Raw genomic sequence first — 18,214 nt, forward strand, 5'->3', positions numbered from 1 at the left:
TTTTTTAAGATTTTATTTATTCATGAGAGACACAGAGGAAGAGAGAGACAGAGGCAGAGACACAGGCAGAGTGAGAAGCAGGCCCCATGCAAGGAGCCTGATGTGGGACTTGATCCCAGGTCTCCAGGATCCCACTCTGGGCTGAAGGCAGCGGTAAACCACTGAGCCACCCAGGCTGCCCTATTCCTGTTTTCTTAAAACAAACTTCTATTCTTTCTGCAATGAGAAAATAACTGTAGTACAAAAATACTGTAATCTGACAGTATCACTTGGGGCTTAACTTGGTGGAGAAAGTAGAAATTTGTGGAAATTATCACCTTCCTTTTATAATATTGACAACCAACTACCACTTCAATGAAGTTTCATTCATATTTATTGGGAACAATGAAAACAGTTATCACTTGAGCATTAGCATCATTATCCCCAATCCTGATGGTTCATGTTATTTTGGCATTAAAGATTTTATTTGACTCCAAAAAGCAACAGCCAATACTCAGCCTACATAATGGAACTTTTATTTGCAGGGATCAAATGGAATTTATAAGTTCTAAGCAGTAAAGAACAAGCTGGTTTCTCAGTTAAGATGGAAGATTTAACACCTCCTTTTCTCTTGCCAGAAATGCTACTAAATTACAGTAAATGGATTTTTTTAAAGACATAAACCAAGAAAAAAGGAGGAGAAACAGTGCGCAGAGAGTAACAGATGAAGCAGATGGAAAACTGGTAAATGACCCATAGCACCTATAGAATCCAATCTTAAACCATGGGTAGGATTGATGAGAACCAACATGATTTATACAGAAAACCCTCAGAAGTCTTGTACCTGGCCATTTCATGCGACTCACAAACAGACTGGAGGGGCAGCCAAAATAGATGACTAGATTCTACTAGCCACTCTTGGCAAGTGTAATTACTTTACAGACAATGGGGGATTAACTAACCATCTAAAGAATGCAAAGATTCCCAGATTTCTCCCTCACTACTCTCCAAAAGTTGGCAGTCAGAACCTTACACTTTTTTGGAAAAAAAATTTGAAGTCTCTTCTCTGAGGAATCCTCAGATAGTTAAAAGAAAAATTTCCATCTGTGAAATATAAACAGATTATATTAAAAGAAGACAAAGAATATGAGGAAGAAAAAGGAGAAGGAACATCACTCAGATAACAAATATTGAAAATTTTAAAAACTGATAGAAAAAAATAGAGTTTAATGGAAAGAATAGAAGATAAAGTTGAGGAACTCTCCATAAACTTAGAGCAAAAATAAAAGGAGGCATAAAATACAAGAGAAATGCTAAGAAAAATAAGACTGGGTCAAGTGGTCCAACATTCAAATAACAGGAGTTCCAAAAATCAGAGAAGAGCAAAAGGGGTAATTATCAGAAATAAACAAAATAAGGGGTGACTGGGTGGCTCAGTCGGTTAAGTGTCTGCCTTAAGCTCAGGCCATGATTCCAGGTTCCTGGGATCAAGCCTTGTATCCGGTTCTCTGCTCAGCGGGGAGCCTGCTTCACCCTCTCCCTCTACCTGGCACTCTGCCTACTTATATGTTGTTTCTCTCTCTGTCTGTGTCAAATAAATAAATAAAATATTTTTTAAAGAAATAAAATAAAAAATATTTCTTAGAACTGAAGAACATTACCTTCAAACTGAAATGGCCTGACAGGTGCCTAGCACAATAACAATAAAACAATAGGAAGACATTTTGTTTTAAAATTTAAGAATACTGGGGACAAAGCATCTATAAATTTCCAGAAAAGAATAATTAGATGGCATATAAAGGATCAGAAATTATTTAGTTTTAAACTGTACAGGCATCTACATGGTCAGGCAGGTAATCAAACAAGGCCTTCAGCATTCTAAGACTTTTACACATAATCCAAGCTATCAAACAATTCCAAGGATTGAATAAAGGACACACCCTCTATCAAGAAGCTCCTATAGTACTTCTCCAAACAAAAGTTGAATTTTCAATAAGGATGAGAAATGCATGCAATATAACATATAGAGAATACAAATAAGAGGAGCAAAGGTGGGATTAGACAAGCACAGGATGACAGATGCAATGAGCTGCCAAACGACATATACTGGAACGCTGTGACTCAAGAGACCTTTATGTGGATAGCTATCATCATTGAGATTTTCACAATCCTTGGAGTTATTTTTCAACCCAAGGGTACTTGTAACCCAAGTTATTTTTCAACCCAGGCAAGTCTGAACCAGTTTCTCAAATATATCAACACTGTAGCACCCTAGATGTACTCTGTCTTAATCTGTTTTTCAGAGCAAGAGTTAGGTTATGGTAAAGCAGAAATATTCAAAGAAGTCCATTCCCCCAACCATATTTCTGCTTGATACCTTGAATGCACCCCAACACCCTGACAAATGTTTCTCAGAATTCAATCATAATCTTGCCCCCTAAATCCTCTTAGAAGGGGCTCATGTGCACTCTCAGGGAAGCTGAAGCCAGACACTGATGCAGACTCTTTTCAGCTGTCCTGAGAGCCTTCCTCTACAAGTGAAATCATACATAGGAAACAAACTGAGGGTCATTGGAGGGGAGAGGGTGGAGGGATTGGGTAACTGGGTGATGGGTATTAGGGAGGGCACATAATGTCCTGAGCACTGGGTGTTCTATAAGACTGGTGAATCACTGACCTCTACCTCTGAAACCAGTAATACATGATATGTTAATTAATTAAATTTAAATAAAATTTAAAAAGTTTAAAAATAATAAAAATAAATACAAGTGAAATCATCACCTTTTCCTTACATGTTTAAGATGTTTAAGTCAGTTGGTTTGTCTCTCTCTTTATTACAGTGTCATTCCTGTTACAACAGAGTTGCAGCTGAATGGGGCTGCTAATCTATTCAAAACATGAAAAACTATCTTCAACAGGATCATTAAAAGAAGGTGTGTGACCTTAGAGAAAACTTCTCAGAAACTGCAGGGATTTGCAAAGATTGGGTTTTAAGCTCTAAGTGTATACATAAAAATGTTAGAATTGCAGTCTCGAGGCTAAATAAAAACACTGTCGCCTCCTGAAAAGAATAAATCTAAGTTAAAAATTCACAAAATAGGGAAGCATTTCAAATACTATGGTAAATCAGGGAAAATATAATCTTACAATTAATTTATTTTATGTTAATACTATTTAGAGATAATCTTTTTAAAATGTGACATTTCCTTAAGCATTGATTTTAGATTTGTTGGCATAATCAATACTCACTCTCTTTCTATCAACCTATACACAGCCTTGAGAAACTGATAGGCTGAAAAAGAAACTGTTCCCTGGAAAATAACACAGGCGAGAAGCTAGGCAAGCTTATGTTTGGCAATGACAGGTGACTGCAACACCGAAAGCATGATCCATAAAAGAGAAAAGTGATAAGTTGGACTTAATTGAATTAAGACTTCTGTTCCGTTAAAGATACTGTTAAACAAATGAAAAGACCAGATAGACTGGGGAAAAAAATCTTTGCAAAACACATATCTGGTAAAAGACTGGTATTCAAAATATGCAAAGAACTCTTAAAACTCAAAAGTAACAGTCAATTAAAAAGTAGGCAACGGGGGATCCCTGGGATCCCTGGGATCCCTGGGTGGCACAGGGGTTTGGCGCCTGCCTTTGGCTCAGGGCGCAATCCTGGAGACCCGGGATCGAATCCCACGTCGGGCTCCTGGTGCATGGAGCCTGCTTCTCCCTCTGCCTATGTCTCTGCCTCTCTCTCTCTCTCTCTCTCTCTCTCTGTGTGTGTGTGTGTGTGTGTGACTATCATAAATAAATAAAAATTTAAAAAAAAAAAGTAGGCAACGGGATCCCTGGGTGGCTCAGTGGTTTAGCGCCTGCCTTTGGCCCAGGGCATGATCCTGGATTCCCGGCATGGAGTCCCACGTCAGGTTCCCAGCATGGAGCCTTGCTTCTCCCTCTGCCTGTGTCTCTGCCTGCCTCTCTCTCTCTCTCTCTCTCTCTCTTGTCTATCATGAATAAATAAATAAAATCTTAAAAAAAAAAAAGTAGGCAAGAGATCTAAACAGACAGCTCACCAGATAAAAGACTTAGATGGTAAATAAACACATGAAAAAGGTGCTCAACATCATATGTCATTAGGGAATTGCACATTAAACAACAAGATACCATTACATATCTGTTAGAATAGACAACATAAAAACAAATATCTGACAACACCAAATACTGGTGAGAAGGAGGAGGCAATAGGCACTTTTATTCATTGCTGATGAGAGTGCAACATGGGCAGCCACTTTGGAAGATAGCACTAAACAAATTCTTGCCAGCAAAACTATTCCTTGGTATTAACCCAAATGAGCCCAAAATCATGTCCCCACAAAAATCTGAACATGAATATTCACAATTGGCTTTATTCACAATTGCCAAAACTTGCAAGCAACCAAGATGTCCTTCAATAGGCAAGTGAAAAACAAAACTTATCATTGTACAATGGGTTACTATTCGGGAATGAAGAGAAATGAGTTTTCAAGCCACAAAAGATAATGAAGGAAGCTTAAGTGTATATTGCTAACTGAAAGAAGACAGTGCTGCATGATTTGAACTACATGGTATTCTGGAAAAGTATGAAGAGTAAAAAAAGTCAGTGGTTGCTAAGGGTTACAAGAAAGGGATGGATTAATAGGTTTAGCCCAGGGGTACTTAGTGCAGGGAAGCTACACTGAATGATACTGTCTTGGTAGATATATGCCACACATCTGTGAAAAAACCATAAAACTATAGAACACAAACATGAATCCTAATGTAGAAATGTGGACTTAGTTAATAATAATGCATTAACATTAGCTCACCAATTGTAACTGAATTTATCATACTAAAGCAAGATGTTAATAAGGGAAACTGTGTGCTGGGGTAGGGAGCCTACAGTGGGGGACTATGTGGAACTCTGTGTACTTTCCACTTAAACTTTTTGTAAAGCTAAAACTGCTCTTTAAAAAAAAAAAGTCTATTAATTAAAAAGAAATAAAAAGCAAGAGAAAAGAAAAAACAGGCTCTGAGTTTCTTATAGACAGATACTTTGCTAACATCCGAGAATCTATTTACACATAGAAAAAGCAAACGTTACCGACTTTCTTGGCCATAGTTTTAACACTATTCAAGAAGTCACACAATGATGGGTAGAAGGGACTAGAAGTAAAAATCAGGGAGGGGAGGCAGGGGACTAGAGAAAGGGAGGAAAGTCCTAAGGGAAGATGGGAGGAGCAAGTGGAATCTTCCTATGGTCCTCATTAGTTTTGAATGTGTCAGGGTTATCAGGGAACTAAAGTTCTAACTTGATGGCTGATAATAATTAAAGAGAATGAGTTGGCAATGTTTCAATCCAATTTTTCCCCACAAGTCCATTTTATAACAACTTGTCATCATTAACTGCCACAGCTCAATGGAACCAACAGGGGAAATTAATAGGCATATAGCATTCAACAGGATATAGAACATCCTCAGAACTTTATACTGCACCCTGCCATAGCTGGAGTCTGTAAAAGGTTTCAGGAAACCTGATTCTTGTGATTGAAAGTGATCCTAGAGGTTGTACTCCATAGCTTGAGCTAAATCTCCCCAAAATTAGTTCAAAATGTCACCACAATATAAAAGTCAACTAGGTAGTTTTCATTGCATTCTATGTGAGTATAATATTTTGGATGCATGCTTTCTAGGAAGTAGCAGTTTCTCTACAAATCTGGGTTTCAAACTACAGTTCGAATTCTGCTTCTTATCCTAATAGTAAACTAACTGAGAAGGCAACCCAAGGGACAGCCAACTCACTTTTTAAAAAATTCTCTTAAATACTTTGTCATTTATAATCTAAAATAACAACTCCTGGTACTCACTTTCATTTAACTGGCCAATTGTGTTTCAGATATATATATATGGAATTGTATGAAAATATTTTTCAGGTCTATAAGTCATCCACTTAATCACTTGACACACAAGTTTTAAGGATTTTCTTGTGCCAGCAACAACTAGAGTGCTAGGAAGTGAGGCCGCAATACTGAATAAGAACCAGTACCTGCCCTCAAGATATTATAGACTGGGAAAAGAAGAGGGACATTAAAGACATCCTCTTGATTATATACCTTGTGATTGGAATTCTGACAGACAAGAAACTAGTGTGTTTAGGATACAGAGAAGTTGCACATTTCCTAGGTCAGGATACAATTCATGAGGAGTTATCCCAAATGAAGACAATAAGGAAGTCTGGCAACAGAGACAAGAGTTTTTCAGGCACAAGAAATTCCCTTAGTTTTAGATCATCCTTAGATTTTGAGAAACCAAGGTCTCATAAACAGCAAATGTTCAGGACTTAGGAAAATAGATGGATGCAGAGTACAAGCTGAGGCCAAGGCCAGAGACTTGCATTTTTTTTTTATGCTAAGAATTGAGACTTTATTCTTAAAAAGATAGACAGATACTATAGGGTTCCCAACAGATGATAAAAGTTTCAGATTTACATTAATCTAGAGGGCCTTAATGTTCCCCTCAGCTTGACTATACTTAAGACAGTGTCTGACCTCCCAATTCTTATTTAGAAGACTTCCAATTGTAAATTACTTCTCTGTCCTTTTAAGGTGTCAATCTTCTCCCAGCCTCTCAGCCACTTTTACAACCCTAGAATGTCCTTCTCAAAGACCTGGGAGGCATCTTTTTGAAATGGACCCTTTAAGGAAGATTGTGTCCGGATCCTTGAATTTCCATGGGTTGGGTAGGAGCCTACTTAATCGCTGCTAATAAGTGACGATTAACAAACACAGATAGCCTAATCACAAAAACTAACATGCCAATGTCCTGCACTACTTTTCTACTCACTCATCCCTCTGCTTTAAAATTCTCCTGCCTTTTGTTACAGGGGAGTTGAGTTCACTTCCTCTTTCTTATTGCAATAGTCTTGAATAAATTATTCGTAGCCTGTTTAATTTGTCCAATGCAATTTTTCTTTGACATTTTAGAAAAATCTTTGGCAGAGATATGAAGACGATGAGTGGCAGGAAGGTGAGTTAGGAAGAGCTATAGCTCAGTTCTATGAAATGCCATAATCTTCCAACTTAGTATGAAACCTTAACAACAATAACATAGATTTCTATTTTTGATGCAGAAAATTCCATTTCAATGAAAACTCCTATTGTCACATTCAATGAAATCCTAGTACAACAAAATGTGTTATAAAATTCCTTGGGATTTATTCCCAGCGTAAAATGTAATAACAGCTTTTAATGGTGAGATTCTAGAATGTACTTGACAATGGGAACTGGAAAATAGAATTTCTTCCAGGTGTATTTATCAATAAGGTAGGATTTATAAAATTCCTAGATACAGAGAAGAAGCACCAGTGACGACTTACTAGAGCTAGTGCTCTAGTAATTAGGAGATAGCAAATATTTGGTTATGACATTGGAATCTTAGCTACCTGGCCTGGCCAGCCAAAAAAATATGAAAGTCAGATGAAACGTTAAGGGTTCAAAAGCAAAGATTCATAACTGTACCACATACTTAAATACTAAAAATGATGGTTAGAGACACTAGTTTAAATTTCAAGATCATACTGTCTGTGTACCATTCGGTGATGCGCGAGGTCACCAACAGTTAGATACGGAAGACATAATCAGTCACATAGCTCTGAATTTCTGAGTTCATTGGATACATGTAGAGAATTAATGATACAAAGATTTCCCAAAATCTTCTGAAGAGGCCTAAATCTCTTTCTGGAAGCAAAAAGAGTAAACAAATTATATGTAGACAGCTGCCACATAAAGATGTGAAACTGGGCAGATTTCAGCAAACATATCCTTAGAATCTGACAAGCCAGGGGACTCTGATTCTGTTTATCAGTGACTCCAGAGGAGATTCATGGATCAGGGATTCAGGAAACCCACGAAGTATTAAGTATGAACTATGAAAAGTCTACAGTTTTCACCCACGTTAGTAGCACACAAAATTGTTATTCTGAGTCAATCCTCAAAGAGGTTATTATGTTCAGATTAGTATACATTTCTGTCCTGGGTTCAACATCTTTACCAATAAGTTGGAAGAATACATAGATGAAATGTCTATCTTGATGAAGCTCAAACTCTGAAGTTATCTCTAACTACAGTGTCAGGCTAGAAATAGCTTAAAATTTAGATTGCCTTATATTTACGCTTCCAATTTTAATCACTCAAATTCCAAGTGAAGAATATTTGGCTTAATAATAGTTCATGTCAAAAAGAGCTCTCAAGAAAAGGTCATCATTAACATTTTGAGTTTCTTTTAGCTAATTCTGACACATCTAAAGAAGATAACTTATATTCCAATTCCCTGAATTTGGAATAGTAGGAGACTCAGGTTAAAAAATACAAATTAAAATTTGACTCTAATCCCTAGCACCTAGAACAGTGCTTGGTACATGGTAGGTACTCAATAAAGAATTGCTAATGAAGAAGTGAATAACTAAGGAGGGCACTTAATGGAATGAGCACTGGGTGTTATGAGCACCCGGTGTTATATTGTATGTTGACAAATTGAAAATAAAGAAAAATAATATATTTTTAAAGTGAATAAATGCACTCAAGGATTTTGGGTGGGGGGGGTGGATCCTTCCCAGCCTTATTTTAAAAATCAGGTGCTCTGTTACTGTAAACAAGATGCTTTCAGAGCTGATGTGCCCCACCCAGATGAGGTGACACAAGGAAGCACTCATTCCTTCAGCTCTCAAGTGGTGGCTCTACTGATAACTCACAGCTGAATCCTTCTCCAGGAAGGAAAATACCCTACTCAGGGTTTGCTTCCTCTCAGCGGACAGCCTGGCTTGAGTGGAACAATCCTTGTTTCAACTGGGACAACCCTACATGGCCATCCCAGATGCAAATGTCCCTGTGGGAGGCCTCTGTTGCAATTGTCTTACAGCTCAACATCTTCCTCTGCCCTATCCTGATGGTACTTTCCTCCGTCTTCACAAATGCTGTTCCCTCTTGGAGAGTCCCCAACAAACCTCCTACATCTAAAACTCAAAAGCCTCAGATTCTATTTCTGAGGAAACCCAACCACTTACAAAAACTATGATCCCAAATCCTTTTTAAAAACACATTTCTATAAGTGCACAGCTATGTCTTTACAAAGAAGTAGAGCTGTGTATTAGGAAAGTGTACTGGCTTAGGATAGAGATGCTGCTTCTTATTAAAATCCCATCATAGCCATGTGACCCCGGGTGAGGCAGTGTTTCTAAGTGTCCCTGTGATAACACATGCATATGGCATAGATGAACACCCTCTGTAAACCGTGAGCAGTGTGTAGACACTAGCTGTTAAACACAATGCCATGATTGCAGTGGCACCCACACGTTAACATGATAAATAAAAAAGCAATAATTTTATACAAGGTCCTTAGAAGGAAGCCTTTAAAGAGAAACCTGACTGCAATCTGAGTTGATATCCTAGGGTTGTCAACCTGGGAAGGTATCAACAAAGTGAACTAGGTTGGTGTATAAGCAGTAAGAATTAGTCATGATTTTGTGTGTGTGCACAGAATAAACTAAAGGGGGAAAATATTCCTTTGGGTAGAGACTTGAGGATGTACCTACAATAGATGGTTCTCATTCCCCAAACCTACATTTCAACAATGAAAGAAGGATCAAATATTAATACCTGAGGCTTATTTCCTTTCTGAGACCTACCATCATCAGCATCTAATTCACCAAAGCTCTGGAAGCACATATTTTCTTATAAACAAAGCAAGCCTTTGGGTCATAAACAGAATTAGATCATTTAGACATTTATATTAAAAGTAAGATCACCATCTTCCAGCCTAATACCCTCCTGGCATCTGAATTTTTGAGGCTGGAAAGAAAGACAGTGCACTCATTTATAAGTTAAGACCCCTAGGAACAGACTGGGTCAGGCTCTATGCACTTATGAAAAGCCAATGAATTAATCGATCCATATCGAAAGTGCTGCTTAGCAATTCTGTGTGAGCCACTCACTGTGTTGCTCTTCACACTGATTCTTTTCAACTTGCTCTGCTCTTCCTGAACACTGATACTCTCCTGTCCCTACTGTTATCTGGTAGGCTTGCTTTTTATCTCACTGAGAAAATAAAAGTCATCAGAATGGAACTTCTGCTTCTCTCTAATACCCAAACCCCCAACTCACCTGCCTCTGCAACACTCCTCTGCTTTTCTGCTCTGTACTCTGTACTGGTGCCCTGGGCACTAGATCCTATCTCCACCCACTCCAAGGCATTACCCCTGCATTTGGTCCTCTCTCCTGAAAGGAGTTCTCCCTCTCTAGTAAATGGGTTCCATCAAGAGAGACAGCTGTACTATCTTACAAAGTAGAAAAAAATCCTCCCTGGGCTCCAGGTCCCCTCCCAGCCACCATTCCATTCCCGCTTCCCTTTTGTAGCTAACCATCTAAAAAGGGCAACCTATGCAGATTCACTTCCTTCCCTCCCATGTGTGCATGTAGCCATTCTAGTCATCTTCACTTTTTCACTCTTCAACCTCTTGTAGGGTGATGAATAATCACCCTCGGCCCAAATCCAAATCTGATGACCAGTTCTTAGCATGCAATCCTTATTCCACCTCTCCCACTCTGGGGCATTCGGCATAGTTCTCACTGTTCTAGCATAAAACATTTTTCTTCTCTTGGCTTGCAATCAACAAGTTTTTTTTTTTTTTTTTCCGGTTCACTGTGTGCTGCTTCTTGGTCGCTGGGGGCCCCCTACACCTCTCCTGTCTCTATTTACCAAGTTTCTCAGGCCAAAACCTCAGAAGATTTTGGAAGAATTAAATTATATAAGAGGAATAGAAATGTTAGGATATTTCCTTGCTCACAGTAATGCTTATGAGTTAACTATTACTTTCATTTACTATTACATTTTTTTAATTTTTTTAACGATTTTATTTATTTGTTTGTGAGACACACACACACAGAGAGGCAGAGACATAGGCAGAGGGAGAAGCAGGCTCCCCTCAGGGAGCCCGGTGTGGGACTTGATCCCTGAACTTCAGGATTACACCCTGAGCTGAAAGCAGAGCTTAACTGCTGAGCCATCCAGGCATAACCTAGTATTACATTTTAAATAAAAAGATAAATACACAGTATAGACAAAAGACAGAGAAGAATAGTAAAAGAAACTAAGCACAAAACTTTGGGTAAATGTCAACTCATGAAAAATAGGAAAAGACAAACACGCTCACAAAGGGATATACAGTGTCCTTCAGAGAACAGACTGGAATCATTTTATTCCTCAGACAGCTTTCAAAATGGAACACTTACCTCCACCAAATAGGGGCTCAATCCCCACTGAACATCCTGATTGTTAACTTGTTAAATGAGGGGAGAAGACTAAATTTTACATGAAGCTATCAACAGAAAAAATATCAGTATTTGTTGCAAATTCATGAAGCAAAATGCACTTACAGAATTTTCTAATGTTCATACTCATGAGTGATGTGTGTGCTTTAAAAACTTCGCTAAGAAGACATGTCTGGAGGAAAAATATTAAACCCTATGTAATTTCTATAGGGCTAAACATTTACTATAATACAGTAGTTCTTAGGAAACGCCTAGTTTAACCACTGTGTGTAGAGCAGATAAGGCCAATGAAGCCTGAAGAGGATAAATGCATTGTCCAAGGTCATACAAGTAATTAGTAGTTAGATTGGTTTTTCTCATTCTTGCTTCTACATTTCCATCACTTTCTTTAGTCACTTAAGTGATGTTTGCTAGGAATATAGGTACCTAGTGTTTCCATAGCCCTACTGGAATTCACTTGAGAAAAATGCTCCAATGAATCAGGTACTATTTCTGTTTTTTAACCCCTACCACCATTTGCTAACAGTAAGCACTCAATAAATGTGTACTGCATAAATGATATTGTCATGTTAAATGTCCCAATTTCATTTTCCAATGCCTATTTAATGCGGTGGATAGTATATAATTGTCACAAACACACAGTTTTTGGAAGCATGGATGCATCTGAATGAATGGCTCCATTATGCCACATGTATTAAAATAAATTCACTTGAGGTCAAATATGGACACTAGAAACGATGAAAACCCCTGTGATAGACCTCCCCCAAGTCTGAAGATGGGCTAAACGTAGTGATTCACAAAAACAAACAAACAGACAAACAAACAAACAAACAAACAAACCAGCATTGCGAAAGGACAAAATAGTAACTTCACAGTAGAGAAACCTAGCAAGTACAGCCTTAACCAAGTGATGAGGTTACCATCATCATGGATATCATATGGGTGTCAGGGAAACTCTGATATCATGAGACTAAAAGGAAACTACACCTCTACAGTATTTTTTTCCCAAGAACCTTTAACTCACTTCACTCTCATTATGAACTAAGCAATAGACAAAGCCAGATTACGGGTATTCTACAGGACACCTGGCCACTATTTCTCAGGACCATCAGGGTCATGGAGGAAGAAAAAGAAAGATTCAGAAACTGCCACAGACCAGACAAGTCTGGGAAGACATGCCAACCAAATGCCATATTTTGTCCTGAATTGGATTGTGGAATAGAAAGTACAGATTTTAGTTAATAGTAATGAAGCAATATCAGTTTATTTGACAAAGGTAGCAGGGTAATATAAAATGTTCAGCAATTGGGAAAACTGGGTGAAAGGGATACAGGAACTTCCAGTAGTATCTTTGGAACTTTTATAAAAATCTAAAATTACTCCAAAATAAGTTTTTAAAAGAATATTTATTTGAATTTTAGAGATTTTACTTATTCATTTATTTGAGAGATGGAGAAAGAGGGAGACCATGAGCCGGGGCGGGAGGTGGGGGAGGCAGAGGAGGAGGGAGAAAGAATCTGAAGCAGAAGCTGTGCTGAGCATGGAGGCCCAGAGGAACTTGATGCCATGACCTTGGGATCATGACCTGAGCTGAAACCAGGAGTAGGATTGAGCCACTCTGGCACCCCTTGATTTATTTATTTATATGAGAGAGAAAGAGGGAAACAGAGAAAGAGAGAGAGAGAGAGAGAGAGAGAGAGCGAGCATGAGTGGGGGAAGGGCATAAGGAGACAGAGAAGCAGACTCTCTTCTGAACGTGGAGCCCTAACATGACGCTCTAGGGACCCAGAGATCATGACGTGAGCCAAAACCAAGAGCCAGATGCTTCAGTGGCTGAGCCACCCAGGCACTAGCAAAATAAGTTAAAAAAAAAAAAATCAGTCCCAAATACCAGATGATGCACATATGAGGCTGTCTTAGGACTCAAGAAGTGTGCAGATAGATATCTAGCCAGATCACCAAATATGGGCACTCAGTGTTTACATGTCTCACAGGTTTAAATATCCTGCCATCAGAGCAGTGTCTTGTCCTGGCAGACACTATAAATGTGAATTGAGTGATTATGTTCTCTTCCCATAATCTTTCTGTGATATTTATCAGTGTTTTCAACACTGTTTTTGAAAGTGAGAAAGGGAGTTGGAAGGTGGTAGCGTGTGTACTTTAAAGTGAAAGCCACAGGTGAGAGAGGTCAGCTGGCTTTTGGACCTGCAGATGAAAGAGCAGCCAGTGTGCCTGTAGTATGTCTCGAGCAACAGCAACCGCAACAATCAGAGCCATCACTCTTGGAGAGAATGCTTGTGTGCCAGACTTTGTACCAGTGGTTTCATCTACAAGATTACATTGCACCCTCTAATTCTATGAGGCTGCAATTATATTCTCATTTTAGAGCTGAGAGATAGGATCATCAGAGAGATTATTTATTTGGTCAAGGTTCCAAATGTGATTCATACACAAACATGTCTGACTCTTCCACCACAGTAGTAAATGAAAGACAATGGAATTCCATTAAAGCAACTGTGTAAAGAATCCTAATATCATTAATCTTTGCCAGAGAATAATGTAGTGAGATGTTATATACTATACATTATACAGGCTTATAAACATCCATAGAATTCCCATTACACTGAGAAAGTGTAAAAGGATAGTTGAACACTATACTTGATAAACAACAAATGTTAGTCCTCTCCTACCTTTAGAGGCTACCCCTATTTTCAATTAGTTTCAAACTGGTTTTGCTTGTATTTTAGGGCCTACACCTGTATGAATTATCAGGGCAATTCAAAAGCACAGAGTATGCTAATGCCAGTTTACACAGGGTAGAGTTCAATCTTGGCCAGGATCAAGTTATTCTAGATATAAAAATACACGTTGCATCAACAAAACTCCTTTGGAGTTAGAACTATAAGAGATTTTCAATAACTAACCACCCTCTGTCTAGACTACATGATTACATGCTTTTTTAAGGAGTCATTTATCTACTTGATTCAGATTATGGGAGTGAGTTTCTGCGATCATTATGGATTTACTTTAAGGATTTTTAAAAATGTTTCTCTTTATGTTCTGCCTTTTAAGCTGAATAGACTTTCCTCTTGGACATCATAACCATTATCTTGAGGGTTAATAATTCATAAATCCAGGAATGAGATTCTAATTATTTTAAGTAAGTCTGAAATGTACTGGCAAGAGGCAGGGAAGGGACTGGTATATACTAACCCTCTTTAAGCTATTATTTCAGGGGGACTGCCCCCAGGCTAGCTGGAGCTAAATGGAAGAGGGATGGTAAGTCTTTGAAATAGTGTAGTCATCTTTATCTATGCTAAAATAAGCAAGGTAATTAAAAGAGCTGCCATCCTCTAATTACCAAGGAGTCCTGCCTTATAGATGGAAGTGGGGCTTTGTTAGACAACAAATATTCGAGCTTGTAATCGAATACAAACAATGATCCAGACACATGAGCAAGATCCAGTGATGGCAAACAGCCACATGCTGCCTGGATGAATCACTTGGTGTATCATCAAGAAAGGGAACTAATTTTTTTTTGGGGGGGGGGGGACTAATTTTTAAACCCAATAATGCAGTACTGCTCTAGTTCAGGGTTTGTATGTTGACAATAAATAGATGGCCGAAGAGGATTCACTCCCTTTGTGATGCAGGTCAGAGTGCAGTCCTCAAATCCCTTTTATCTATATGTGTTCTATGCATTTTATTTAATTGATGCTTCCGAAATAACAGATCTATTTTGGCATTGTATGTCACAAATGGACTTGAACTGGTTTTCATCTTTATACTCAGTTTGAGCTCTGCTAGTCTTCCTGTGAATCTGTAGTTGGTTGCAAGTTGGAATTAGGCAAGAAAGTGAGGGTAATAATCAAATATATAACCCTGAAGGACAAACTTCCCTGAGCAACCACAGTTTAGGTGCATCACAACTACATATTCAATGTGGAATGTCTGAGTTGGCCATCTTCACTTCTAATTAATATATTGTTTCCTTCAGACTCAAATCTTTAGAGCAAGTTAACTTCTTGATTCCCTCTTTGAGTGTTTGTCCTGAGACCCATAGACACTGCTGAATTTACTGGATTTAGATTTATACCAAGTCATCTCCCCCAATTTGATATAAGAAGTTTCCTTACAGAGAAGTTGTATCACAGAAGATATGATGAGTAAAGCACCTGCCAGGAAATATCATCTTCTTGTAAAAACTCAAATCACAATTACCTATGTCAGTGGTGGACAGATAATGTCACAGAAGAGATAGAACAGATCATTGAAATCCACAGATAAGCCTCAAATCCCATTTCAGCCCCAAATTTCAAATGCTTCCCTACTCCCAACCAACTTTGTTTAGAGTCTATGTTAAGCTGAAAAATATTACTGACTTGAGTTCCATTCTTTCTTTTTTGGTTTTCAAAAATTATAAGCTTTTTGTCCATAAGTTTGGAATGAGAAAGGACATAGACACTCTTCTTTAGAATTAGTAACCTTTACAAGTCCATTTAAGTTACGCAGTAGCTAGCTACACCTCCCAATGCAAACATGTATGTCCATCGCATTATGAGTTAAACTAGATTTTGTGCTAGTCTGTCACTTATAATCTCATTTGTATTAAATATATAATCTGTCATTCATAGAAGGGAGAAATACAAAGGGTCAGGGAAGTACTTCTTCTTGACTTCAAACTTTCCAAGGAGAGGAAATGAGAGTGAAGAACAGAGAGGGAGAAGGCTGGGGAACAGCTAGAAGGTATTGATGTTTAAGGAAAAGAACCAGAAGGGCTGAGGCAACTGAAGTGGCAGAGAGAATTCAGAGAGGAGGAATTTCACAGAATTTGCTGGGACGTTCAATGGTTGGGCTACCAGGGAAATAGACCCTTGCTCACTGCCACCTCCAGAGTGGAAAGTCCCTCACTGACCCCCCAGACTGACCCGGGACTTCAGGATTTCCATCCACGAAATCCCACTCCGGATCTCAGGTTCAGAATTACAACTTGGAAGTCATTATCCCAGGAATGTGTCCCCTATGTTCTTCCTGTCAGTTTGAGCTATTTGTGTCTTCTATTTTAAGTTTATAAACCCGGTTCTATGTCAAATTCTTTTTGTTCTTTTTTGGATCCCTGCCTATGCCCTGGGATACTGGTCCTGATCTTCTCTGACTTTACTGCATTTCACTATTGGCCTCCGTAGTTATAACAGAGCCCAGAACCCTAATATCTAACACACCTGCGGTCTTCACATCTTCTGGCCTACTTTACTTGGTTACCTCATATATCACAGTACAGACAGGGAGCCAAATGTAAGTGGAATGTAAAAAGTGCCCAATAAATACTGAATGATAGACAAGATGAACTAAAAACTAGCTATGCATTTAAAGAAGCATGTGGAAAATATGAACATTAAGAAGTATTCATTCTTTGAGTCAACTTAAGATTTCAGAACAATGGCATCTCATCATCCGTGAGTCACTTTATCATGACACTGAGTATTCTGTGGGCCTCTGACATTTATGCAATCACATAATAGCTAGAAGCATTGGACATGTCTTTGCAGATAACTGGCACACCTGCATGAAGAACAAGGATAGTATTTGGTAATGCAGACATTTCTAGACATTGTGATACCATATGACACTTGCCAACTTTCTGCTTCCTCATTTTAGGTGAGCCTGAGCCTAAAGTGTTTAATAAACCAACAAATCCTAACTTGGCATCTCCAGCACAATAATTTTATCTTGCTACTTTCCTTTGTTCAGTTCCATTTTCTTCAGCCCATAAATCACCACTTGGGGTTCACACATTACTGTGCTTCCCTTCATTTCCCTAACCATTGTTTTCAGACACAGGATGAATCTATTCATCAAACCAAGGAGGGTCAAGAAGCTGAAGATAGGCTGATCACATGAGATCAACTTTAGGCCCTTCCAACTTACAAGCTTCCCGAAGTTTCTCTTTGTCATAGTGGAATCCTTCATAGTCTTGTAAACTGATTTTGTTCACCCGGATCCTCAGGCGGTCTGGGACAGATTGGGGACTGCAAAACAAATGAGAGAGTGGAATTGAGAGTCACATACACTTGGGAGAACTAAAGCCAATAATGTTTCTTCATGCTTGGGAGAATAAGTTCTCATTCAAACCAGAATTGGAGGTTCTTTACCACAATTTGGCCATTATCTGGAGAATACATCTCCAGATACCTCAAGTTTCTGTAATTTAGGTAAGAACATGGAAATAAGCAGAAAAAGCTTCTGGAAGCCTCTCCTGTCCTGTTTACTATTAACTTATTAAAAATTCCAATAAGCTCATGTGCTTAGTTCTGCAATAAATTAGACATAGCTAATCTGAAATTGTGAGACATGGCACAGAGCTGTAAAAAACTCCTCTAGGAAAATATGCCCTTGTTAGCCAAATATAACAGTTTGACCCTCAAAAGAGCCAAAAAACAAACAAAAACAAAAACCCTCTAAAAAGCAGACCAAGAATTAAGAAAGCATACGATCGAGATCAAAACAGCTCTACGTACCCCAACAGTCTGAAGGAACCTTTCAAAGTTTAGGACAATAAATTCTGCCTGTGATGGTGATTTTTGAGTACCCCAAAATGAAGAAAAAAATTTAAAATTTGTATAATGTACTTTCTTTAGAAAGGGAATGAAGTTGTAATTCATTTTCAAAGAACTCAATCCAAATTGGTTCAGGATAAATGTTAAACAATTAAAAGAGGGTAGTACCAAGGTTTCCAAATCATCCTGTTCACTTATAGAATGCCCTTGGGTTTTACATAGTATTTTTCAAAGCAGTTTAATCATTGGTATTAGTTGAGTGAAACAATTTAATCTTCATCATCACCATTATGGATCAATGCATTTCTTCAATATATTAATACAACACAATCCCCATCTGTCCTT

The 18,214-nt window shown here is 38.3% G+C and overlaps 1 protein-coding gene across 1 annotated transcript in view; it reads right to left on the reverse strand.

The window, feature by feature from the left end:
- Positions 1-18,214, reverse strand: part of DGKI (diacylglycerol kinase iota) — a 427,088-nt gene that overhangs the window by 108,814 nt on the left and 300,060 nt on the right. The window contains 1 exon segment of the mRNA XM_041753541.1: positions 17,241-17,341. Within this exon segment, the coding sequence (XP_041609475.1) occupies positions 17,241-17,341 (101 nt within the window).

Source organism: Vulpes lagopus, chromosome 4, assembly GCF_018345385.1.
Source record: "Vulpes lagopus strain Blue_001 chromosome 4, ASM1834538v1, whole genome shotgun sequence".
Lineage (NCBI taxonomy): Eukaryota > Metazoa > Chordata > Mammalia > Carnivora > Canidae > Vulpes > Vulpes lagopus.